Source organism: Lutjanus erythropterus, chromosome 22, assembly GCF_056507025.1.
Source record: "Lutjanus erythropterus isolate fLutEry1 chromosome 22, fLutEry1.hap2, whole genome shotgun sequence".
NCBI classification, from domain to species: domain Eukaryota; kingdom Metazoa; phylum Chordata; class Actinopteri; order Lutjaniformes; family Lutjanidae; genus Lutjanus; species Lutjanus erythropterus.
Window position 1 is genome coordinate 14,863,118 of NC_139338.1, and position 26,864 is coordinate 14,889,981.

At 38.5% G+C, this 26,864-nt stretch overlaps 2 protein-coding genes across 2 annotated transcripts; one reads left to right on the top strand and one right to left on the bottom strand.

Annotated features, from left to right (window-relative positions):
• Positions 1 to 6,400: 6,400 nt before the first annotated feature.
• pus7l (pseudouridine synthase 7 like) lies at positions 6,401 to 13,805 on the bottom strand. Its single transcript, XM_084711332.1, has 10 exons — positions 13,597 to 13,805; positions 12,615 to 13,428; positions 12,284 to 12,443; positions 11,889 to 12,108; positions 11,048 to 11,146; positions 10,818 to 10,899; positions 10,084 to 10,249; positions 9,603 to 9,729; positions 7,144 to 7,197; positions 6,401 to 7,060 (listed from the first exon to the last, which is right to left on the bottom strand). Exons 2-10 carry the CDS (start codon positions 13,393 to 13,395, stop codon positions 6,668 to 6,670), a joined length of 2,082 nt encoding a protein of 693 aa, XP_084567458.1. The 5' UTR covers positions 13,396 to 13,428; positions 13,597 to 13,805; the 3' UTR covers positions 6,401 to 6,667.
• A 4,321-nt stretch (positions 13,806 to 18,126) lies between these two features.
• LOC146306745 (uncharacterized) lies at positions 18,127 to 25,990 on the top strand. Its single transcript, XM_084711512.1, has 9 exons — positions 18,127 to 18,453; positions 20,047 to 20,112; positions 21,277 to 21,393; positions 21,529 to 21,603; positions 22,632 to 22,727; positions 23,439 to 23,636; positions 23,862 to 23,930; positions 24,445 to 24,528; positions 25,842 to 25,990. The coding sequence occupies exons 1-9, from the start codon at positions 18,394 to 18,396 to the stop codon at positions 25,974 to 25,976; spliced, it is 900 nt and encodes a 299-aa protein (XP_084567638.1). The 5' UTR covers positions 18,127 to 18,393; the 3' UTR covers positions 25,977 to 25,990.
• The last annotated feature ends 874 nt before the right edge of the window (positions 25,991 to 26,864 follow it).

Here is a 26,864-nt window from a genome sequence, read left to right on the forward strand (position 1 = left end):
TGTGCCAGAGGTTTAACAGTTTTTTTTTTCCCCTTAACTTTTACAGTGTGAGAAAAAGTCCCAGTTGTAGCGAGTAACCCATTAATGGCTCATGTGCAGGCAGTTTAGCACGGCTCCACACGAGCGTGCCTGAGTGTGTTGAAAGTTGGGTTGTTCGTTGGGTCAAAAACAGGGCAGGAAATTAAGTTTTTCCACCGACTGGACACAGTGAGAGGTCGGATCCAAGAGTCGACAGCCACTTTTTATATTTTCGCAGCCAGATGTTTTATTGCTTTTTATTTATTTTATTATAGAAAAGGGCTGTGTTGGATCTGCGCTTCATTCGTACTCAGAATTTACTAGCATTTGGCTTATAGTTTAAACATTAATTTTCCAATGTGGTTGCAACCACATTTTGCCACAGTTGGTCTTGGCAATCAGTGGTGGACTCTGAAGGGAAGGGGCAAAAAAAATAAAAATGGCACCAGCTGTATGCTGTGGGGCACTTGTGCCAAAAGTCACGATGCATTTATGGTGACTGTTCAACTCGCTGGTTTTAATTAAAATGGTTTTCTAATGTTGTTTCCACTGGAGGGACACTCTAGAGGACAGTTTATCACATTTTGTCCACCGGAAGGGAACACTAGGGAGTACTTTTTTACATTTTGTTCTCCATAGGGGCATCCAAGAGTCCACCAGTGTTGAGAATCAACTCCTATGTCCATATTAAAAGACACAAAATTTGGAATATCCTAAAAATTAAATTGGGTTCAAGCACATACCATGAACTGGTCATGTTATGGCTTGAAATCCTTGATCATGACCTTTCCATTAAAGGCTGACTGAGCATGGATGCATCTGATTCACACTTGCACAGTTAGACACACTCACACCTGGGGGCTTTCAAGCGCAACTGCAGTTTTCTAACGCTGGCATCAGTACTGCTCTGTACATCTGCTTACAATACTTCAGTTTTCCTTTCTGCATGGGTAAATGGATTTATATCACTTCTGAGACACATCATGGGAATGTTTCATCCAGCTTTCACACACTCTCTGCTTGTGCAATGGATCCAACTGCTGTGCATGTACAGGATTCAGTGATGCTCCCAGAGCACTGCAGCATTACGTTATACACTAATCAATCTCATTTCACACAGCGTTGCTTTTATTTTTAAACTTTCCGCTTGTCAATAGCTCAGCTGCAGCTATCAGGTCAGTGTATTTTCCACATGCAGGCCTCTCACATGTGGGACGCCGACTGGAGTACACTAAATGGGTAACAGAGCAGCCCCTGGGCGGCAGAGAGGTCCAGTGGCTCTATTGTTGAATGACACTGTCCCATGATGTAAAGGTCGCAGGTCAAGTTGTGCAGATGGCTCATGTGTCCGACCATGTGTGTCCAAATCAACCAGACTCCACAGGCGAAATGACACAATAACGCAAACAAAGTAACAGATGGAGGCAGCGGTGATGTAAAAAGTTTTCACCCGTGGAGTTTGGCTGGTTTAGAGAGTGATATTTGGCTTTTATAGCAGCTGTTTCTTATTCAAGACTAGAAAGTACACTTATAAATGGCTTAAACTTCTTCTGTTGCCGACCCTGTCCACAGCAGCTCACTACGTAGCTGGTGCTCCACTCTGCATCTCCAAACTTGTAACGTGCCCCCCTGTATCTAGTGCAGCTAATACACTGACTATCCAAGTACCTTATACTACCGCACTTCAAAGAAGCTATCCCTTAAATGTCAAGTTCTTGTGGTGAAACCTTTTTCCAAGTGATTTCAAGAACGTTTGAACCCTTCTTACCTTCAATCCTTGTAATCAAAGCACCAGACTTCTATCCACGAGTCTTTATGCACCTCCTCCATGCACTCAGGTGCATCTGTTAAATAAATCACTTAACTGCCTGCAGTGTAAGTGTAGGAACTCTTAAGAAAACACTGGAAATCCTCAAAGTTAAACACAGAATATTCATATTAAATATGGTAGTTTAAGAATTAAAAAGGTTTTCTTTTACTGCAACTACTCAAAATACATTTTGACACTGAAACAACAGCATTGCTTATTCTTCCATCCAGCGTCTCTGGGACGTGCTGCTCAGACACCCCGTGTACACCTTGTGTCACGTCTGGACAACGCTCAGCGGCAGCTCCTGCAGCAAAAAAAAAAAAAAAAAAAAAAATGGTTGACAAGGGCCCAGAAAAAACACATACATTCAGTCTTTCGCTTTCTCTTTCACAGGCACGGACAAGCTCACAAACACACATGTCCACATAGGCCTATGCACAGTCGCATATCAGCATCTGCGCTAGTGAAAACATGGTTGCCAATCAACTGACTGGAGGACAGACGGCTCAGACGGGTCAAAGGTCGCCAGAATGTTTACATGTCTAATCATGAACGAGGAACCGTGTGTGTGTGTCTGTGAACCTATGACATTACCATAAGCTCTGAATAGGCTGATCAAACCAGAACGTACCGATATACACAGAGAAGAAATGATGGTTTGTCCCTAAAATGGTACCAGAGAACTTTTTTGCTTTAATTTATCATTATGAAGTTAACCTCCATTGCTCAGTGTAACGGCTTTTGAATAATGACACCATTCACATTTAGATTAGCTCCCTGTAAGAAAATCTGTCTGCCAGCGGGCACAATTTTTCACAGGAAAATGATGTCCCCATTATAAACTAAATTAATTAACAAAATCACACTTTTTCTCCCAGTGTTTTCTTCTTAATTTTCTCTCCCCCTTCACCCCAGCACCACCCCTGCTGTTACTTGTTGGTGCGAAGCAACAGGCTAACATTATTGAAACTACATTATAACTATGCAGCGCACATCATTAGAATAGTTTTTAATTTACTGCTTCAGTGAGCATGCTTCTTTCTTATCTCTTATTTCCAAAGTGTCTTTGGGACAGCGCACAAACAATAATATCACAATAATAACCAGAGGGAGAGTTAAAAACTTCTCTGTCTTAAAACTGAGTGATTTCATGTTTCCTATCTTCTCTTACCTTCTCCCCACCTCCTCAGTCCAAGACCACGACTAACTAACTATACTTTACATGCACTTACATGATTCCCACACTTCTCCTAAAAATTTGGTTTTAATTAAAAGTTTTTCTTGATTACATTAAATATTCTGGACTAAAGACATGGAAGTTAAAGTTCTGAGAAGTTATTAAAAGTTTAATATTCTGAAACTTGTTGTGGTTTCACCGTGTTTAAACCAGTAAAAAGGTCAGAATCAAACCTCGCAAGGGACACGTGCATTCTGAATACACATTACCCCTGACTAATTTTCACAGCTCAAACCATTTTGGCAATTAATTTCAAGGAAAGAATCAAACACTCACTGGTAAACGGATTTGCATTTGTATAGTGCCGAGGCCCAACCACGTCAAACCAGTGAGAAAAAAAACTATTGCAAAAATCTCTCAACTGTAACAATCAAAACTGCTCTATGCTTGGCAGAAGAAAGTTTGTGCTCATGTAGCGCCTCATTGCTCACAGTAACATGCTTATTGAGAAAATATGTTTTCAGGGTCTTTAAAGTTCTGAAAAAAAAAAACCCAAGGGCACTTTTCCTGAGAAAACCAAACAGCTCCCCATACCATGGTAAGTGTCTTTCATAAACCCTGGCTTCCTCCTCTTCCTCCGCCTCTCCTTGCGAGGGTAAATATATCACTGTACATCCATGGTAAATGTCTTTCATAACCCTTGACTTCCTGCTCATTCTCAAGCCCTTTGCTCTGCCTCTCAACGAAGCGAGACGTGTAGTAAAGTTGTCATCTTTGCCGCTGAAGTGGGTCAACATTTATCTTCAGCCGGCTGGAGCAGGGATCGGCCTGAGGATGCAGAGAAGTCGCTCACCCATTTCTGTCTGCGTGAGGGAATCACAGTCCTGTTCTCACAGTATCTCTAATGTAGAATCAGACTAATTATACTCGCCAATGCTCTTTTCAACTGCCAGTGCAAAAGTGCATATATTTGGTAATGGATCATGCATCACATTTGCAGGCAGGGATGTCTTTTGAATTCCTCTACTATTAAAAGAGAGGGACACAGTCCATGTGCAGAAGTCATTTTCTCTCTTAAAGTTTTATTTTTTATAAAACAAGTGAAACGGTCATCGATACAGTATAGTTTCCAGTGCGGTTTCACTTGTTTTAAGACAGTATTTCAAAGAACGTATTAAAAAAGACAGAATATTTGATCATTGGAATTGAGTCAAGGCAACTCTTTACATAAAACTTACACAACCAAATGGAAATAGTTTTGACATTTTATGATATATAAAATTTTGGGACTTGATTCTTGACCTAGTAACACTCACGGTAAATTAGAATTGTGCAATGCTGGAAAATATCCCCACTCAAATCCTCAAATGCAACATGGACATCCTCGGAAACCCCGACCACCCTCTGAGCTGAGGTGGATGTGACATCTATAGGATTAAAAAATCTGATGGGAAATAAAGTAAATGAAGAACAGACAGAATGAGTGAGTTTGACCGGTCATTTGTCACAGCAACCACAGAAACAACTGAGAAAGACTTTTAAATGAATAGTTTGGCAGGATTGAGCAGCAACTTTTTAATTAAACTTCGATAATTCTTAATTCTTGACTGTGGTTATCTTTTGATATCTTTAATTTTGAAGTTATATTTTCTATACATACTTTTGTCTATATTTCTGTAATAGTATATACTATTTTCTTGCATGAGAACAACTGCAACATGAGCAATTTCCTCCCAGGCATGAATAAAGTATAAAGCTCACTAATTAATGCATTACTGCATGTCTGATTTGTTTAATCTGTACAAAATAACATTTCCAAAAATGTTAAACTGTTCCTTAAATGGGGGAGCTACAGGTATCCGCAAAGTTATTGGTTGAAATGACCTGTTTGAGTGAAGACATCTGCAGGCAGCTTCCATCAAAGTGTTGAAGATTTAATGAGACTGTCAAGAGGTCAAGGAGTTTCGTACTTAAACATGCAGCCTGAAATATGCAGGCATGGGGATTCACCCAGCAGAGGACGCCTACTAAATCTCATTTCATGTCAGTCAATGTGTGAGAACTATTTAAAAAGATTTTAAAAATCACAATATTTTGAGTGTAAGACACTATTTGCACGTTATCTGTCAAGATTAAGTTTAACTCCCAGGGCAACAAACATTAATACTTTAAATATACAGTATAGGATTCAAGGATTTCGATAATCCAGTCTCCTCTCTGATGGATAAGATGTCATTTTGTAACAAAAGTCTTCAAACAGTGAAGAAACTCATTACTGCTAATGTGTCTCTTTGGCAGACAGTTTAGTTCACAGGCAGGCTCTTCATCAAACAGCGCTATGGGTTGATGACAGGCTGCATGTCAGGACCTACCTCCAACCAAAACATCCATACAGTCAGTCACTTTTCACGTTGCTTACAGTAACAGGGAATAAAAACAGCCCCGAGGCATATCTGACGTGACTTATTAATGAGGGAGGTTTTATATTTGCTGCTGTCTTTAAACATTCTCATCAAAATTGCATAAATTAGTCACAGGAGGCGAAGCTGGCTCGATTTTTAATGCAGATCGAATTCTGCAGCATAATTACACCAGGGTTTTACGCTTCATTATATTTTATATCGGTGCTGAAATACCTCTCCTGCTCATGCACATCTGTTTTTTTTGGATGAGAGGGAATCGTATGAACCTGCATGATGGATTTGGTGTCAGATTAGTGGTGTGATATATTCATTAACATCATTAGCCTTCCAGTAATGCGGTGCAGGTGCTGTTTTCTCTCAGATAAGGAACTCAATTTGATGCCAGCATGGCTGAAGGTAATGTGGTGGACATTTTATATAACATCCCCTCTCTTACAAATTAGTTGAAACCATCTTTATACATTAAACTTGGAGGTGTTGCAGTTATTATATGTAACTATCACTGTATGTTGTCTCCATCTAGTGGTGATAAGTGGTTACTACAATAACAAAAACTGAGACTGTCACAATCCTAAACCTCAAATTGTTAACAATGCACCATGTAGTGCACAAAGGTGTGTGTGTCTTTTAAACATGCCTAACTGATCTTTTTCTAGATCACTAGTTCCCAACCTGGGGGTCCTGACCCCCAGTAGGTGTCGCTGAAGCTTCATGGAGAGTCACAAGGCCTTCTTGATTTTGAGGGGTGTAAGAAATCTAAAAAAAAAATGTTCATATTAGTAAAATTTTCAGGTGTGAGCACTTGCAGATTTATCAGAATGTGGTAATTAATTCTAAGGATCTCTTAAAAAAAAAAAAAAAACAACTTGTATTTATTGTTACTAGTTTCTTTTTCCTTTTAATTCAAAAATGAGTCAAAGTGTTGTAGGAATATTTAGGAAATTTGTGGAAATGAAGAGTAAAAAAGTTAGATTGTTGTTGTTGGCTGGAATCATTATCATTTTTATTCATGGCACAAAACAAACATATAATACTGTTTATTCGCTTTTACATTTAGTTATGTTCACATCTGTTTTATCAGTTGCACATTCTGCTTTTTTTTTAAGTCTACTCATCACTTTAACAACAAACCAAAAGGCTACTGATGATGTATCACAATGATGGATTACAAAAATCTCTTTTCCACTAAAAAGAAGAAAAAGTATGTATAAATACAACAGGAACAACGTCCCCTGACCTCTACAGGTCACACTTCATGATCTCTCTGAGGCAGATCGTAGCGTAGCAGGAGGAGTCCAGGTCGAAGTTTAAGGTCAGAGCGAGCGAGTCCTGCCTCTCTTCTTCTTCTGTTGTGCCGTTCAGTTGCCCATCACCTCCTCTGCTGCTGCTGCCTCCTGTCACCTGTCCTCCTCCTCCTCCTCTTCCTCCCTCATAGGCTGCTCTCTGCAGGTGGTAGCGGAGGTTGCGTGGTAAGGCCAACAGGGGGCGGTAGCAGCCAGGCAGATTCAGCTTCAGGCCGCTCACTCTGAAGCGACACTCGCTCAGTCCGTCTCTGGCCAGTCTCTCCTGGAACCAAGTCCCCATGGAGTTTTCTGGATACTTCACTGTGTTTCCCGGCATCGGCAGCAACACCTGACCGGATGAGAAAAAACACAGTAGTGAGAGAAGCAGAAATAACAGCATTTAAAGTAGAAGTAATTCCCTAAACTACATACTTGTCCCAGCGTGTACACTCCCTCTTGCTCCTCTTGGTCCGTCACCACGTGGATCTGAGAAAATCAAAAAAGGAAAAGTTAGCAGCACTGACGTTTGCAACATCTGACAAGGTTTTATCACATTTAGTGGTTCCCACTCTTTCAATTTAATCGTACAACAAGCAGTTTTTTTTTAAGACTATTTATTTTATGTTCTCATTTTTGCCTATGCAGAAAATGATGCTTGGGGTGATTTAGATTCAGCACAATGGAAGACATTTATGAGGGCAAGAGGAGCTCCTTAGTAGGTGTAAATGTTTCACAACCTTCCCCTAATTAACTGACAATAATAAAATATTCAACAACTGAATAATACTGTACTTTGTTTTATTTAGCTATCTACTTTATTTTTTATTTATCTTTCATTTTCTCAGTGTTTTGTACAGTTGGTTGACATATGTAAATGTTAAATTATGGAATATGTTGAATAAAATATATAATATTCCTTTAATAAAATTATTGTTGTTAAGAAAACAGCCTTCTGAATACCTTTGCATAGTCATATTGGTGCACAACCAAGAAAGAAGAGGTCTATTTTCATTCCAGCTCAAAAATTCACAATATCAACCTTCATTATTGGGAACTGGTGAATTTTTCACCCCTGAAATCAATCCCAGTCTTAAAGATCTCACACAGATCAGCCTCTAGTTTTACATTTTCTCAGGCAAAGTGACAGTGAGTGGTACAACAGCCAGTGAAAAGGAAGGAAGAGATTTTTATTTAGATGATTTTATTTTTGACTTAATATTTTGTGGTTATAACACATCATCAAAGCAATATGAACGTTCCTTGTAGAACCGTTACAGGTTCCCTTTTCAGTGAGTCGACTCCTGATGATGAACTGTACAATTATCCCAAACAGTGGACAAAATAACTGCAGCAGGTTCGTGTAAAACGAGCGATTTGAGCGGATTATTTCCCCTGAGTGTTACTTCAGAGATGAGTTTTTCTGATATTTTAGGATTGTTTTATACAGTTTTATGTCTGTATTTAAATCATTACATCATACATACATACATACATACATCTACTCACAGAACAGAATGCAGCATTTTAATCCTTCCAAAGCTCTGCTTGTAATTGTTTTACATTTTATTTTAGCTTCTAATTATTTATCAAACCATCTACCTAAATTGCAAAATTTTCAGGCTTTTTACAGAACTACATTTTATTTTACATTTTATTTAAGTCTATCTTCCCTAATACGGCATACATACACCCTCTGGCCTTGGACCCACGATTCAACTCCCCCAGAAACCCTTTAATGGTGGAAAAGTGTTCTTGAATAACCCTGTTTTACGGCTGAAATGTCCTTGAGTTGAATCAATGTATCCTGGTTACACATTCTTCAAAAGCTCTGGATCAGCAGCTAAAATGCCCAACATGAAACTGTAACATAAGCAGTACTTTTACAGCGAGTGTCAAGCTGCAGTGTGACAGTGTGTATCAACAGTATAACACAAGCAACCTGATGGTAGGTTCAGTTTAACCACACATTTCACAATGGAAACACAGAGGCAGCATTCAACTACTTATTACTACTTTGTTATTTCCTATTTTCTGGAGGTGTTACTAACCTCACCGATGGAAATTGAATATGTGATAACATTTCAGGTGAACAGTAAAAATAACAAGTCCGTATTTTTTCCTACCACAGAATTTATCTCAGGTCAATTTACCCAGAACAGGTCTACACCATAATCGTAATATCAGACTTCCTGAATCAGCTGTTTCACATCATACTACAAAGTTTCCCACTTCTTGCAAAAAGAAAAAATGTCCAAATTCTCTCATTTCAGCTTCTCAGATGTGAACATTTCCTGGTTTCTTTAGGGTTGCCCTTCTTGTTTCAAAGAGAAGAGAACTAGTGTGAGAGACAGGAGGATATTAGAGCTGAAACAAAGTAGGAGCCTGACGTTGTGACCCTGGGATCAGCTACGTTGGAATCACTGATGTGACGACACAGAAGGATAAGAGGATGTGGGATCATTGGGTGAAAATAAGCATAATTAGTAATTATGTAATTAGTAATTAGTAATAATCATTTGACTGCTATTTTATATGTGCCGGTATGGGCACGTATTTATATTTTTTCTTATTAAAAGATGCTGATTGACTCAAGTGGTCGGTTACAAAGTACAAATACTTTGTTACTGTACTTAAGTAGAGTTTTCAGGTATCTGTACTTTATTTATACACTTTAGATTTTCAAAACAGATGTGTTACTTTAGTTTTCATGCATGTGAGGACAAAAACGATACAACCGGACTAAGAGAAGAAACTAGATGAAAAAAACACAACAAGACAAAAAAAAAAGAGGTAATGAAACAAAAAAGTCAGAACAAAACATAACTAGACAAAAAACTATGCAAAAGACATAAACAGACAGAGGGAGCCTCCATCTATCTATGTTCTCTTACCTGAGGTGAGCTGGTTTCTCCAGTGTCCTCCAGCTTTTTTTGCTCTTCCTGTTTCCACACCAGGTCTCCTCGCCTGACACTGTGGCCCAGAGTGGTCAGCCTGTGTGCCGCCGCCTCGTTCCACACTCTGACAACCATGAACAGACACATCGGCACAATTATCACCGTCAAACAGTCAAAGCATTGGTTTTCTGAGTTATATAACAGTCATTTAAAACTCAGCCTGTCCTGCTCATTAACAGGATACCGAAGTCACAGGGCCAACATCAGATTTAGCAAAAAATAAATAAGAAGATTAGAAGATAAATGAGCTAAAAGAGTTTTGACCTGTTTCCCAAGCTGTGCCTCCTTTTCCTGATCCAAAACAAAGAAATGGTAACCAGAAATAACATGTGCGTGGAGCAGCTAAAACACTACAATGTGTTTGTGTCTAAACAGGGTAAAAATCCCTTTAAAAGTGCGTGTAAGTTATTGACCTCACCTGCTACAGTAGGCATGTGGGTAGAAGACTCTCATGCTATGGGGAAGGCTGAGCCAGGCTTGGGCACAGCCGTCCGGACCCGTACCGTAGCGGTTCAGGGCCCGGAGCATCAGTCGCTCCCTGGCCTTCGACAACGGCATCAACGCCAAAGACTCCTTAGCGTTATCTGGGATGGAGAAGCAGGAACGATGTGCAAGAGTAATAAAAGAGAGTAAAACACTTACGGCATGTTGAATTCCCAGATGTTAAAAAATGATGCACATTTAAGTCATTTATAACATTTAATATCCTAAGAAATATTTGCTAAATGCAGTTTTTATATTAAATAATATTTTGAGAAGTCCTAGTTTTGTATACTGATGTCCAAGTTTTGTACATATTTTAACATGTACAGAGATGGTTTTCTTTTGTTTTTGAACTTTTATCTGATCAGTTCACACCAGTCTAGCTATATAAGCTGAGTTCAGCTGATGTGGTTGGTTGGTTGGTTTTATTTATATTTTTACAAGAGAGCACTACAAAAGACCTGAGATCCAGTAGCGCTTCTTGTGTCTTCAAGGAAATATGATGAAATAAATACAAGAACTGGGTGGTAACTGTTATATATCTACAAAGAGCAAAAGAAAAACCTAATAGTTCCTGAAAAAATGTTGCTGAATCACAACTTTCACATCACCTTTGACAACTGTCAGCAAAAATGAAAGCGGTATTAAAATGGTCTATGTTGTCCTCACCCGTTTGGAGGAAATGTCTCTTTGCATTGCTCTGAGGATCGTCACCTTCTTCTGGAGTGAAGAAGAGATGCACAGCACCCACCTGACACACACACACACAACAAGATACATCACAACACACACCAACAACACAGTACTGTGCAGTCTGTCTTTGTTGCTCAACTTCATTTCATCATATGTAAAGTAATAACATGTGATTCATGTTCATAAGCGTCATCTGCAGCACTCACCATGTCTTCTTTGAGTAAAGCCAACCCGACACGGTCAGACTGGACACTCTGTCCGCTCCCAAACCTCTGCGGACCGTAGTAGTTGACAAAACCTCTGGACTGCAAAGAACAACAAAGTGGGTGAATGTGGCAGCAGCTATCAAAACGTGTGTTAGGTTAATTTCTCCTGTCAGAGCCTCTGATGAAGCCGCTGGTTTAGAATCAGTCTTTGTTCCCAGACGCTGTACAGTGACTGTCCACTGCTCCAAATGCTTTTTTTTCCTGCAGCTAGTATGAAAAAAATCACAAACATGTTTTTAGCACTAGTGAACAGATATGATGTTTTGCATCTTGTTTTGATGTTTCCATATCAAAGGCAATCCTTATCACCCCTTCAAAACAGCAAATATAAAGGAAATGAAAAAGAGTTTGTTTCCTATCACAAATAAAACCTTGTTGCAGGGTTCCTACACATTTTCAGTTTCAAAATTCCAGACTTTTCAGAAGCTCTGTCAGACCACATTAAAAAAAAAAATCTAAAAAACACCTTCACTACAAAATAATAACTATACTTTTTATTTCCCCTTAACATACTGAATAAATATTATTATAGCCTCTTTTATAAATAACAACTGAAAATGAGTTGAAAAAAGTTCAATAATGTGTTTACATGACTACATGACTACACCACTGTGTAAACGTTCATACAAACATAATATCTGTATTAATATTTGTATATTACAACTGTAAATATGTAATTCACATATATTGCTGAATTTTCTTTCCAACTAATTAGGTTGCAGATGGATAATTTTATGGTGGTTCACATGTAAAAAAAAAACAAGATTTTGAATAATAATACCTCGACATTCTCCACTGCCTCCTTTACAAGTGCTGTCAGGCGAGTGTGTGCGTTTGACCCAGAGGAGCGTGTGTCACCGGCCCCATGTGGTCTCAGGTCTCGGACTACCAGGTCAAAGTGGTTCCCCTGCAGTCGTCCAAGTCTGAGAGGCTCGCTGACAGAGCAGATCTGAGAGAGACGCATCCCTCTCTTCTCGAACTCCGCTGTCTTCTCTTTCAACCTGATACAAAACATCAAGTACATATTAATTTAAAAAGGCCGTTTCATTCTTATTGCTAGCATTAATTTGGGGCCTTCAAAGGAACTAATGTTTGGAACTGCTGCAACTTTTTGTCTAGTCAGTTTTTGAAAAAGAAAAATTGATTCTCAATTCCATGAAAGATACGCAGAACTACCGTTGAGGTGAGACCTTCTTGACCACCATGGACTGGTAGGTTATAGCTCTCTTATCCTTAATCCCAGCGTAGGTGAAATCTGACGGCAGGACACCGAGAGCTGCTGCCATGTAGCTGATGGCCTCCAGAGTCTCCAGGTTCTCCTTACACAGAGTAAAAGCTGGAAGAGAAAACACACACACTCTTGTTTTGGAAAGTACTGCAGTTATCAAATTCAGAATTAGTGTATTTTTACAAAAAACAATATTTTTTTTTCTAACATTTTGTGTCCCAACTACTTTGGAGTCAGGTTTGTATTAATTGAGAAAACAGCTGCAGTTGTACACCTCACCAGTGTAAACATCTTCTTCCTTGCGTTCGTCTGTGGTTCTCTTCTTTGGCCTGCCTTGCTCTCTCAGCCTGACTGCAATCGCTGTCGTCCCCTGGTCAGTGAAGCTTTTAGTCTCCACCAGTTTGCCAAACCTTCGGCTCAGGAAGTGGTGGACCGCCGTCCTGTGCTCCTTGCTGTCATCGGGTCCAAACGTGTAGGACGAGCCTCGCACTTTGGCATCTATGAACCTGAAGAAGTCCTCTGCTTCGTCTTCGGTGACCAGCTGGGAGAGCTCTCTGTAGTCTGGGTCTTCCCTCACCCTGATCTCAGGCTGTATGGTGACCGTCATGAGGAAGGGGAAGCGGTGTCTGACAGCCCGGTGGACATTGGCTCTGTGGTGTTTGTCGGTGAAGTTTCCCAGCGAGAGCTCCTGCTTGGTTGGCTTTTCATCTTTGAGAGTCAACACAAACTGCTCGAGCTCCTCACTGACTGACTGGCCTAAAATCACACTTAAATCAAAACTGGCTGGACTTGGTATGGTCACATCTACCCCACAATCAGCTGAATCATCAGTGTCCTGTGAGAGTGAATAATCTCTACTCTCTGCACTGGTTTTATTGGTTTTATGTGAGGAGGCACAGGCTGATGTCTGTGTAGCTGCTGCTGTATTAACACGCTGTCCACTGATGTCTATCTCAGTCACCACAAAGTCTTTGATTAAGTTTTTGATAGTTCCAAGAAAGCCTTCATGGTTTGATATGAAGCATGCAGGGACGTTCACAGCATCACTGTCCTGCCTCATGGTCACGTCATCAGTTTTCACCTACTCCTGTTGCTGAAAAGGACATAAATAGCGTGTTAAAGGCAGTCAAGGGTGGGGGGGCACACCGTCAAAAGCAATATCAGGAGGTTTAGAAATACGATAGCTGCTTTATTTCTGCTAGAACATGCGAAATAACCCGTTTGTTTACAGTCATATCTGCATCATACAGATAAATCCTACCTGGACTTTGGTGACAGTGAGCTGTACGTGCTATAACAAAGAGAGCAAAAACACGTTCCTGTCTTTAAATTGGAATATGAATTTATTCTAAAGGAATAATAAAAACTTAACTGTTTCTTTTTACTCATTTACTCAACGTGCGTCCTGCATGCTGCATGTAAACCAGACGCTGTAAACACAACAACGCGGTGAAGCAAATCAATCTACTTCCGCGTCATGTGACTGTCATGTGACTTTTCTTAAAGGGACCGACAACACTCACGACCGTCCTCCGGAAAAAAGTTCAAGACCTATTATTATTATTAGTAATAATTAATAAATAATATATACTGTAATAATTAATAAATAATCATTATTATTACTAATAATAATATTATTATTATAAATTATAACAACAACAACACTACTACTACTACTACTATTACTACTACTACTACTACTACTACTACTACTACTACTACTACTACTACTAATAATAATAATAATAATAATAATAATAATAATAATAATAATAATAATAATAATAATGATGATGATGATGATGATGATGATGATGATGATGATGATGATGTGTGGGCACGGGTGCCGCTAGGGGGGGGGGTAGGACAATTCTAAGGGCCCGGGCCTGACAGGGGGCCCTTTGAGGGCTATCAATATTATTTTAATAGTATTATCTATCTAATCTTTCAGGGGGCCCAAGATTTCTGGCGGCACCCCTGTGTGTGGGTCTAAAGTAACAGTTGTCAGACAACAAACAGTCGATTCTCTGTTGTTAAAATGACATTACATTTGATGAAGAGCGCATAGTGACTTGTTTTGGACTCAAAACTCACTTGAGAGTTGTGACTTGCAAAACAGTGACTTGGACTCACCTCTGATTTGTGCAACCCTTCCTACTAATAAGTATCTAATTACTTGATTACACTTAAAAACAAAGAATCCTTATAAGTACTTAAACTGTAACTAAATTACAGAATAAAAATCTTTGCACAATTAACCCAGCAATATAACCAAATAAACAACATATTTAAAGTGTTTTGCTGGTGAAATAAAAGACAGTGCTAAGGTGTGCAGTTGATTCTTGACTTGGAAAGAGCAAATGAGAAAATAATGTCATCAGTGGATCCATTTAGGAGCTTTCAATCAGACCATATGATCTTAAAGTTTGTTAGTTTTATAACTTAATAATGATGCTTTTCTCCATACATTGTAATCCTTGAGCAAAATGTTTTATTATCATTTTCATACACTCTGGATCTTTATAATGAATAACATGAGCATTGTGTTATTGACTCTTCAGTAATTATATTATATATCTTTATTATTGTATATACTGAGTGGCTTTACTCACAATACACACATAATAAAAATGAGCAACAAACAAAATCTCATTCTATATCTATTACTGTTTTTGTAAACGTCATTGTAATATGACAATTATTACAAAGAGTTAGTTCTTGCATGAAAACTGATGTATGGAGAAACGTGACCCAAGAGCTGCAGGGAAGTTTAATCAGCCAGTGGGGGGTGCTTTACTGATACTAGGTTGTTCACTGGAAATGTTTCACACTTCACCCCTGTCACTAACTCACACACTTTGTGGTAAAACAACTTTCATTCTCTGGAAATTAGTTGTATTCAGCCAAAGAGTAATGTGATGTGGTGTTGGCTCATGATTTCATATTTAATGGAGTTGAGGCCAGAAAAGGGAACGCACATGCCCGCTACACTCTTGTGTGAGCATAAAAACTCATACGCGTTTCCTGGCATTTTCTTGGACAAACATTTCCTTCCAGAGACTCTTGGGTAAAAGTAGCAAAAAGGCCTGTTTCCTCATCTTAACCGTATACTATGACATAAATTATGCATCTGAAGTGTATCTCTTACATAAGCATCTGAAAGGCTCAAAGCCTGAATCTGTAACTGTGAGATTTTGGTAATCATGAATCCCACGAGGAGTGTAACTTTTTCCAAGACAAACAGCTGTGGATTCCACTACAACATGTCTTGGCTTTTGGGACTAAGAAGACAACAGGTCATCTGCAATGTGTCAAAAAAAGAACAACCAACTGGAAGAGGAAAAAGAATGAGAGTAAATGTTTTCAGGCTGAAGAGCCCTCCCCTAACTATTATCGAAATCTAGGCTTCATTTAAAGATTCCAGGGAGTTGAGGCAGAGTTTCACAAACTTGGAATGTTTTTGTTTTCCACACTGCCAAGAGTTAGACAAGAAGGTCGATAACACTCCTGTGAATATGAAGCTGCAGACAGCAGCATCTCAGCTTTGCTTAGTTTATCTTAGCTCAGCATAAAGACTGGAAACAGAGGGAAACAGCCAGCCTGCCTCTGTTTAAATGAAATAAAATCCACATACCAACACTTCTAAAGCTTACTAACATCTTATCTATTGTTTGTCATTTCAAGAAAAGATTAAATCGACGGCAACTGGACTTGTTTATACGTCTTCGAGGACTTTTCGCCTCTCATCCAAGAAGCCTCATCAGTTGAAGCGTGACATTATTTAGCTGCACTTCAGCTGAGTGCTCCCCCTGATGAGTAAACTGAACTTGAGTGTGAGAATGTGTAAAACTGGCGGGGAAAAAAAAAACACCATTATGTTGATTAAATGACAGATTTGTTTGTCTGATTAATGTTGGACACATTTGGAGGTAATGTAAGCACACATCTCAACAAACTAGGTGTAGCATTTTTAGACCTTTTAATGTGAAAATGTTACATATTATAGCCTTAATTATAATTGCTTTTGATGTCTGTTAATGCTGGACAAGACTTTGTACTTTTTCTACTATAACCTGTCCCTTACGCCTGCTTAACAACATAAAGTTAGTACTGTGAGTGACATTAGCATTTAGCTCAAAGTGCTGCAAAAGCCTCATAGAGCTGCTGTTAGTTAGGTAAGTTAATAGAACTGGAGATATTACAGTACGTTTCTGCAGAAGACTGAAAGACATTTATTAGAAATCATCTAAAGTTTCCCTACATTCTCAAAACGTCATTCAATTAGAATCCAGTTGCGTAATCACCTCTGTTTAAGTAAATCGTTACTTGGCCTTCTGCATCCTTTCCGCCCACCGACATCCTCTGCGTCACAGAATGTCTCCATGCTTCCTTGTCCTACAGATGTGTGAGGGCACAGTCCAACAAACGCACGTGCCAAAGATTTTGCAAATGTGCGCCGATGACTGAAACCCTTGGAAGAATGAAACACTGAGAAAGCTGTGTGTGTTATGGATGTCTGCATTAGTTTGCCTGTGTGTGTTCATAATTTCCTCCAGATGTTCCTAGACTCTATCAGGAGATGCTTTTGCTGAACAGGGATAGATGACAGATGGATATAAAAGCGGATAGACGGATGGATGGTGTGTGAATGTTTCATATGTTTGTGTGTGGGACGCTCAAAAGCTATCATGTGATGCAGCCTCTCACTAGTTCCTTTGTTCGTCGAAGACAACAGCAGACAAAAGTGCTTTATGGGCGCCTGAACTGAGGGCAAGTTCAGTATCATACACACATACACAAATATAGAAAAATAAAAATATGATGTCCCTCTTTCATGTTTCTACGTTCTCTCAGCTCCATTGGAGAACCCTGTTTTCTTAATTCAGAAGAAAAACATTTGTGTGTCCATAAAATACACAAAAATCCCTTACGGGACACATTTACTGCACACAGGCCCACACTATCTGACTCTTGTTGGATCCAGATATATGAGGATTGTGTCTTATCAACAACATGTCTTACGCTCCGCCTACAATCAGCAACAAACAACTCATTAAATCTCTTTTTTCTTTTGCTAAAAACATTTCTAAATTCTAAATACTCAATTCAACATCACAATTTTTAGCAACTGACATGACTTTTCTCATCTTGTTGAGCTAAACAGCCTTCTAACTGGTGCTTTCTTTCTCTCACTGAAACATAGAATTTCCAGATATGTCCCCATTTTTAACTGTGTGTTACGTCTGTTCTGTACATGTGTGTATGACTTATTAGTATAAGTCACTATTCTGAGATACTAATTCAGTATTTTGAAATACTAAATCATTATTTTGAGATAGGTAGTTATTATTTTGGGAAAGACTAATTATTTTGAGATGCATATTACTTTTAGGACATTAAATCATTATTTTAAGAGACTAAATTATTGTTTTGAAATACAAAATCATTATTTTGAGATAAGTCAGTATTTATCATTTTGTTTCTTTTGAGATAAATCTAGATATAGATCTAGATTATCAGTATTTCTCTGTTGCAGCTGCTAAATGTGGAGCAGATTTTAACTAACTGCTACTGGAAAGTTGTTGTTCATGTGTCGGGTTGTTAATCTCAATCTGCAAAGCAGAGTAGAAATAGGAAGTATCTGAAACTTAAAATAGTCAAGTGAGGTACAAGCGCCTCATTGTTGTTTTTCAGCAGAGCACTTCCACCAGTTCAGCACATGAGATCTGAGTTTGGGCCCTGCAGTTTGAGTTCACTTGTTGCTTTAGTGGAGAAGTGTCTCTTGTGGGTTTTTGCATGGGGCCTCCAAATGACTAAAGCCGTTCCTGGTGGCACAAATATTGCGCCAGTGCATGTGCCCAGATGAGGAGGGTCTAACAGCAGAGAAACATGGGGGGATTTCCGTCTCTCTCCGCCCAGTGGGCTGCAAATTCGAAGGTGCTGCGCGCAAAAAGTTGTGTGGCTTCTTCTCCTTCACAGATCTTCAGTGTGAGGATTACTTTGCAGGAAAGCTTTAAACTGAATTCAACACGTTGACCACGAGTTCAAGCGAAACAAAATGGGGAAAGTGAACGCCGGCGTGAAGCTGGCGTACATTATCGTGACAAGTTTGATCGTGGTAAGTGTTTTTTTTTTTTTTTTTTTTTCTTTTTTTTTTTTTCTTCTTCTCCTCCTGTGTTGGGCAGCAGGAAAAGAAAAACCGACACAAAGGGCTTGTAAGTGCAGATATAAGATTAGTCTTAATAATAAACAGCTTACATTACAAATAAGTTGCATCGGATGTTTTATCTATTTAAAAAACAGTCTAATTTCCTGTAATTGTTTTGACACTGCAGCTAAAGCCTGCTGGGAAAGAAATCTCTGCAGGACACGGACAACTCTTAATCACTAAAACCCACATTTGATAACATTTGGTTATTTGGTGCAACAGGAACTTGGCATATGTTTGTGGCTGCGTATTACTATCATGAGTCACCAGTATGTTTCTTAATGTTTTCACTGTATTTCACAGAAAGCCTGCAACTGACGACTGTTTTCCATTATTATCTTGATTAATTAGTCTAAATTAATTGTAGTTTACTGTGTTATTCTTACTTCATTAGTCTTGATCTGTGTTGTCATCTTAGTTTGTATATAATTTCACTTTTTAACTTTTCTAATTGCACCATGCTCTCTCACAAGGTCAAGTTCCTGATGTACTTTTGGGTAACAAATCTTATGAAAACAGGAAAATGCTCATAAAAAGAAAGTTTGTTTTGTTTGAATAACAGTGAAAACACCAAAGATGTCCACTTCACTATGACATAAGACAAAGATAAGCATGAATTCCTTAAACTGAGAATCTGAAAGTAGAACATTTGTTTGTTTGTTTTGCCATTTTTAACCTCCTATTCACTCTATATATATGCAGTGTTCCCTTTTGATAAATAAAGTTCTATCTTATTTGTTTTTCTTATCTAAGATTAATCAATTATCAAAATACTGTAGTTGCTGATGAGCTTCTGTTGAGCGATGAAATAATGAACAGATGAATTTGTTTTTGCTGTATTTGTAGTAAATAAAAGCTAAACCGGGACAACAAAAGTTATTTTGAGTCTATTTTGACCTCCAGTCAGAGGGAACTGGATTATGCAACATATGGTTGTGCTTGGTTTTATCACTGCTGCTCTGTGAGGCTGATGGTTGTCTTCCTGTTGCTATTATAGATTCTCATATCACAATTTTATTGTTTTTACAAGCTGGGAGCACGAGTCCCTACGGAAGAAACAGGCTTTGTAATGCCTCACTGACATGAACAGAGGTGTTGAGCCTGTAACAGCTGACCTGGAGGGTCAAACAGAATAAAGGGAGAACACAACACAAAAGTTAATTTATTAAAAAGTTACAGCAGTGATGGTCATTTCAGCGATAATCCCAAGCGATACAGGACACACTTACGATTCTTTTCCATTCCCCTTTTCAATAACATTCATATTTTAAAATAAATAAAACCAAGTCGAATCACTTGACAGTAAAGTGTCAACAATTTTGTGGAAAATGCTGAAGCATTGGCTCATTGATGTCACTGTCGACTGAATATCTTTGGGTTTTGGACTGTTGGATAAGTTTTTCAAAGACATTACTTTGGGCACTTTGGGCTTTTTTTTCCCAACAGACTGATAATATATAATGAACTGATAATGAATAATGACATGTGTTGCTGCTGTTGCAGGTCATAAGTGTCCTGGTGCTGGGATTGACTTTCATTTGCCACAAGTACCTCCTCACTGATGAAGAGGTAACATGCATTTACAGTAAAATAAAGACATTAAAATAGTGTGTACTGATATATTTACTACTTTATGTGTCTATATTACTATCCTATTATGAGATGACAATTTGTATGAAGTCCTCTATCATGGGAAATGTAGTTTTTTTTTTTTATCTTGATAGAGATACATGTTATATATTTATTTATATTTATATAACTCTCATTCAGCTTAAGAGATCATATCAGTGGTTTTGCATGTTTCAGTGTACCACAATGTCTTCTCTACAGTTAATCAGCATCAACCATTTTGCAAACAATCTTCCTGTATTTTTATTATTTTAAGGCTGTTAAAGGTGTCCATTACAGAGTAGTGACAAAAAAAGCAGATTTTCATACTTTACAATACTTAATGGAAACAAATGGCTGCATATAAAAACATTTAAACGCAAAACTGTGCAATCTACATTTTGAAAATGATCGGCAAAAATTGTGAAGTATGCCTGATTCAGTCACAGTAAGAGCCTTAACTTGCAAAAACACTGGTATGATCACTTCACTTGTGGTCCGCTACTTCTCATTTTTTCTGGTTTGTATTGCAGCTTGTGTGGATACACATAATGGAAGAGTCACGGACTGATGCAGCCAACACAAAAAAGAAAGGGTTAAAAACCAACTTTGAGTCTACTTTGACCATTGTACAATAAACTTATCCTATTAGTAATGTATGACCCACAAGCACTCGAGTCCACTGGATGACTTTGCAAAATAACCTGTTTTAGATTTTTATCTGAAAATTATATTGGCGGCGCCTTGTTGCTAAGGCTCTGTCAAATTGTAATTGTGAACGGGTTGTAAGGCAGGGATAACTTAACCTTCTTTCTCATCACTGTTAGCAGTACTACATGGGAAATGTTTGGAAAATGAAAAGTTCGATGAATCATAAAGAAGTAAAAGACTTGTTCAGTTCGGTAAATCTTTTGTGCATTTGTAGATCCACTGTGATTTTGTAATGCACATGTGATGACAGTAGCACAGAGCAAGTTTTAAAAACGACCCACGTTGACTCCTCTACCAACTTCAGGAACTTAAGACAACAATTTGGCAGCATGCATGCTGCTGAGACAAGGTATTAAACTTTCCCCTGTTCACAGAGCCTGCTGCTGACCGGTTCTCTGTTTGTTTTCTCCACAGATTGAAGAGGAGATCGACGGCCTATATAGCCTGTATATTATCTCCAGCGTAACTCTGGGTTTTAGCATCATCGGTCTGTACGGTGCCTGCAAAAAGAAGGATTGGGCACTAATAACGGTTGGTAAAAAACAACAACACATTTTTACTTTTACTAGTAGTAGTAATAGTAAAGATCAACTACCTACAACAATAAGAATCTGCCTGCTCATGCCTGTGTGTGTGTGTGTGTGTGTGTGTGTGTGTGTGTGTTAGTTTGCAGTTGGAATGATCCTGAGTACTCTGGTCATGTTGGGAGGTGAAATCCAAGAACTGGCTCAGCGACCGCAGGTATCACAAAGTTCTTCCTTCTGGGACATATCCACATACAAGGACTCATATAAACCATATAAGATAGCGGGCTGCATCAAAACTGCATTCCAGATGAAACTAATACAGAATTATATATACTAAAAGACTTTGTTGTTGTTTTATTTGAAGATGTCCCTTAGGGTGTGACAGAACAGGAGCAAAGATCGATTAACGCCACAACACTTACTGTTGCTATACCTTTCCATACTCGCATGGCATGTATGCAGTTTACAGTAATAATGGCGGCAATTACTTTTCTGGTTATTCTAACCCACAATTCTGTGCAAGTGGAAGATTCGTCACATTGACTGAGGTGCTGAGAGAGACATACTTTTGAAATAATTATTAGCAAGAGGGTCGAAATTCAAGGCACAGTGTTATGTGAAAGTAGTATGTCCCAGTTGAGCCTTCTTAAGTCCCACCCCTTTTCACTCTGTCCTCCAATGACAGTTGAGCGGGCTTGTTGCTTCAGTCAACTTTCTACTTCCCCATTTCCTGCACTAAGATTTGCTTTGTGCTGGGCTCTACATGTTGAAAAGAAAAAAGAATGTTGAAGTCGGTTAAAAGATTTTGCTGGGGGACCTTTGACAGGAATATATATTCACATGTTAAACTAGCTAATGTTAGCAAAATGCTAGCTAACTAGCTAGCTAATATACACCAAGAACAAAAGGGGCTGGTCGTAGGTAGAGCCAATTGTGCATCCTGCATGCAACAGTGCAAACTTTGTAAGGGCAGCTGCGGTATGTAATACAACTGTCCATACACAAATACATATAATGCTTGGTAACTATTGTAGGTGGAGAGCTAGCTAGCTGCATTCGCTTTCGCTCCTGTGATTTTGGTTAGGGTTAATTTGCTAGTTTAGTCATAGTTTGCTTAACTATGATAGACCATCGCTTTTCGGGGCAGGGAGTAGCAAACAGTCAACTGGAATCACAAAATAAGCGGGTGAGCCCTTGAAATTATTAGTTATGTAATTTCTTTTACTCTGTTTTGTTTTGCAGGTGGCTGAAGAGCTCAAGAGGAGTTATCTTAACATGCTGCCGCTGGCTAATGCTAGTGACGTGTTTTTAGACGGCTTCCATGAGATACAGCATGAAGTAAGTAACTTTTTGAGTGTGTGTATGCATTTCCTGTTCAAGGTCAAGCTTATTTTTATTGAGCACAATCTCATACAGGTGGTTCCAGGTGCTTTGGAAAGTGATGAGCCAATAAAAACTGAAAATACTAACAGACTTCACACATCACCAGCGACATAAACTAAGTCAGAATGAAACAAAATTCAGAAATAAATTAGGTTTTTGCAACACATCTCAACTTTCTCCTTTCCTGTTTCCTGTACTTAGACATGCTATGCGCTAGGCTCGTCTATGTTGAAAATAAAGCCAAATTTTGAAGCTGGTTAAAAGATGTTGCTGGGGGACCTGTAAAAGCAACATGCTAGCTAACTAGCTAGCTAATCTAAATCGATCATTAGCTATCGTTATGCTAACGTTAGCCAACTTATGATGTGACCCAAAACGTTGCTTTTAAAGGAGAAGGAGAAAGTCAGTTGAGAAAAAGAGTGGGACATGGGATCAGTTATTCTTAATGGTCCTATTTCCCTGAAAATGGCCGCAAACACAAGCACAACCTCCTGGAACAAATGTACAGGGGTGTGACCACCAGATATTTCAGTAGCACAAACATACAGCAGCTCAGAACATAAGTTGAATGAAAAAGGAAGGATCTGGAACTGAGGCCAGGTTATGTTTTGGAGACTATCTCCAAGTACTTTAATTTCCTCCTCTTCCGTCTGTTTTCCTTGTCAGTTGCAGTGTTGTGGACTGGATCAGGGCTACCTGGATTGGGGCGAAGCCATCCCAGAATCCTGCTTGTGTGCCGAAACTTCCATTCATCAATGTGTGAGTGTGAAGAGGTGTGACTTAGGACGGGTCAATCGGACAGAAAGACAACATGACGTGACTTTTCAAATCTGGACATGTGACGCTCCTGTGTCAATCATCATATAGAACCCACCCCAAATTAAATACATAGTTGGCAAGAGATCCAAGACCGGTGTAATTCTGTCATTCTGTCTTCACAAAACTACGATGGTGAACAAAGAGAACATTATACCTGATATATATAGAAAGAGACATGGGCATAGATATAGATAGATAGATATGTTGTTCTCTTAATGTTGCTTTTCTATACTGGTCTCTACTGTTAACATTCATGTCTGTTTATTCTAGGTGCTAGCTCCTGAAGACATCGTGTTTGAGGACATGGACAATGACCAGCCCATCAAGTTTTATAAAGAGGTAATAAAAAACAGCAGTACAATTTGTTTTGTTTTGTTTGATGTTTATTAAAAAAGGATCATGTATAGTTTAAAAACACAAATGTTACCATTTGATCCACTGCTGCAGATTATAATTTAAAGGTCATTTGCATCTGTAGTCCTTTGAGATGTCAGAACACAGAAGCAGCACAATAGTATAATATACAGTTATACAAAGAACACACAAGATACAATACAATATAAATAATTTAATGAGAAGACTAGAAGAAAAGACTGATGCTATTAAAAAAACAAAAACAAAATGAGGGTAAAACGTACTTAACTTCTTATCCTTAAAATGAAGAAATATATACTTGCAACTCCTCATCAGTAGTTTTATATGTCTACCGGTTGTTACCAGTTTAACCAGTGAGAGATTTCTTTATTTTGTTTATTTGGAGTTTCCTCCTGTGAAATGTGTTTTAACTCTTCTTATCTGTAGGAGCTGTTTTATAGTGAACTTTTACACTGATTGATCCACTCTTCTGTTTCAGCCGTGTCTTCCATACATGATTGAGCACGAGATGAGTATCGAAGCTGCTGTGTTGGGCATCATGCTGGTGGTCATATTGCTCTGGGTATGTGCTGTCAGTCTGTGTGTGTCTCTTCGGTTTTGGCCTCCCTGTGTGTGTCGTCTGACTCTACTCTTCCTTCGTTTGTCCATCAGTTCTTTCCAGCCATCTTCACACAGATGAGCTGAGCTTTACAATGTGCACTAATGGTCATCGTGACGTTCACTCTTAATACAAAGCCTCCATGTTGCCCTTTTCTCCTTCAGGTGAAACACTCAACTTTAAATTTCCAGCACTTTAAGAACTTCTTTTCCACTAAAGGCTAAAAAGTTAATTAAAATTAATTAGTTCCTTCAGAAACCTGACAAAACAATCCACTCTTTCAATCACTTTGAATTACAGTTAATTTCCTTAAAGGGATAGTTCACCCAAAAATGAAAATTCAGTCATTTCTACTCACCCTCATGTCATTAGAGGGTCGGTAGTCCACAAAACTCTGCTGTTTCACAGCGTTGCAGAATCTCCTAAACAATTTCAGTGAATGGTGACCAGTTTTCAAATGAAACAAACATAAAACGTCTGCATACTTCTTGTCTGGTGTAATCCAAGTCTTCTGAAGCCCCACCGTCACACCACACATAGTTCAGATGGTGGGCACACACACGTGAACATGGTTCCAAGCTAAGGATCTACAGTGAGGAATTAGGCTAAAAACATGGCTTAAATGACGTCCTTTAAAGGGCGGCTGCGGATTAACTTAATGGTTCATTTTTTTAATAAAAGTGAGACCCTCCGCAGCGTGATCAAAATGTTAAGTGGACCTTAAGTGGAACCACAACATCACAATATCCACTGAATTTTATAGAAATTATAGCAACAAGGGAATAATATCCATGAGGGACGGGAGATTCTGATCCCCCTCATTTTTCATAATCCACTCACTCACACAGTGTCATGTTGATTTTAAAACCAAACCCCATGAACCCTCTTTGAGGACTGTTCAGCTGCCAGAATCCAGATATGAGCTTCTAAAAATACCATGCTTGCCTTATCTTATCGGTGAAAGTTGTCTGGGCAATATGAAACTTGCAGACAGAACTCGGGGCTGACTGTTTTTATTGTGCCGTAATATTTTTTTTAACTACAGTGAATGTCCTTAATAAGGTTAGTGCATTGACAATGTAGATGTTTTCATAGCCTTCATTAATTTTGACATTATGACAGTTTATTGACTGATAGACCTGAGTTTTTGTCTTTTCTGCCCCCTTCTGTTACTTTCTAAAACTGCAGCTCTATTTAAGAACCAAGTATTGGTATAGGATGAAACGACAAAAGATGAATATGAAGTTAATAACTGTCTCTGTTTCACTGTCTTTTAGATCTTGTCAGTGGTTTTGGATATTGTGATCTTGTGCCAGCTGCGTCGGAAGGACGACAGCCCTGCAGTGGCCTACAGTAAAGAAGCAAAAGCAGGCAACTATACCGTTTTCACAGAGGTTGAAGACTACACCTGATTTATTCGGATTTATTATACTTTCATTTTTATCATGTCAGCATTCTTAGCAAAGTTGATCAGTTGGGATTGGTATAATTGGTACATGTTTATTTTGAGATGCTTGAATATATCAGGAGTTTCCCTCACAACAAGTGAAGCTGCATGAAAGAGTACTGTGAGAGAGTACTCCCCTTTTTTTTTGTCATAATCAAAGTTGTCGATAAATTAGGGACAGAACAGTTACAGAATAATGGAAAATTGTGTTATCAATCAGTTACTGAAGATTTGCTCCATCTGCATATATTGTGGGCATCAAATAGTTGAAATAAGAGGGGAAGGTAATTAACCAAGGAATTGCTCCAGTGAACAAAAAATGAAGTGGTTAAAGAAAGTTTTTTTTTTTTTTTAAAAGCACTGATAAATGGATGTATAAGAGCTTTATTAATGCGAATGTCTGTATTTTGTGGTTTTGTAGCTTTATGAAGTTTTCTGTATAATATTCTGCCAAACTTCATGTAAAGTTTTCTGTGCTTTCCTACTTTTCAATCATATTTTAATAAAAAAAAAAAAAAAAAAAAAAAAGCAGAATACTCCTCTCAGTTTTATTGCCAGTGCATATTTTTACTGGGTGGCTGTAGCGCAGTGGTAAAACGGGGTTGTCCACTGATCGGATAAACTGGCTCTCTTGAGTCAACAACAAAATAATGCACTGTATTTTACACGTTTTGGGTGCCAAAGAAGCAAATTCAAATTCCTATGAAACCCTCTTTGACAAAAAAAAGTTGGGGCTCCTTGTCATGTTTTGCATGCCTAGTTAAAAGTTAAAAAAAAGACATTTCCCCTCTAAACTTCAAATATCAAAAATTAACCATTATTTCACAGGAAAACAAACAAAACTATATAAGAA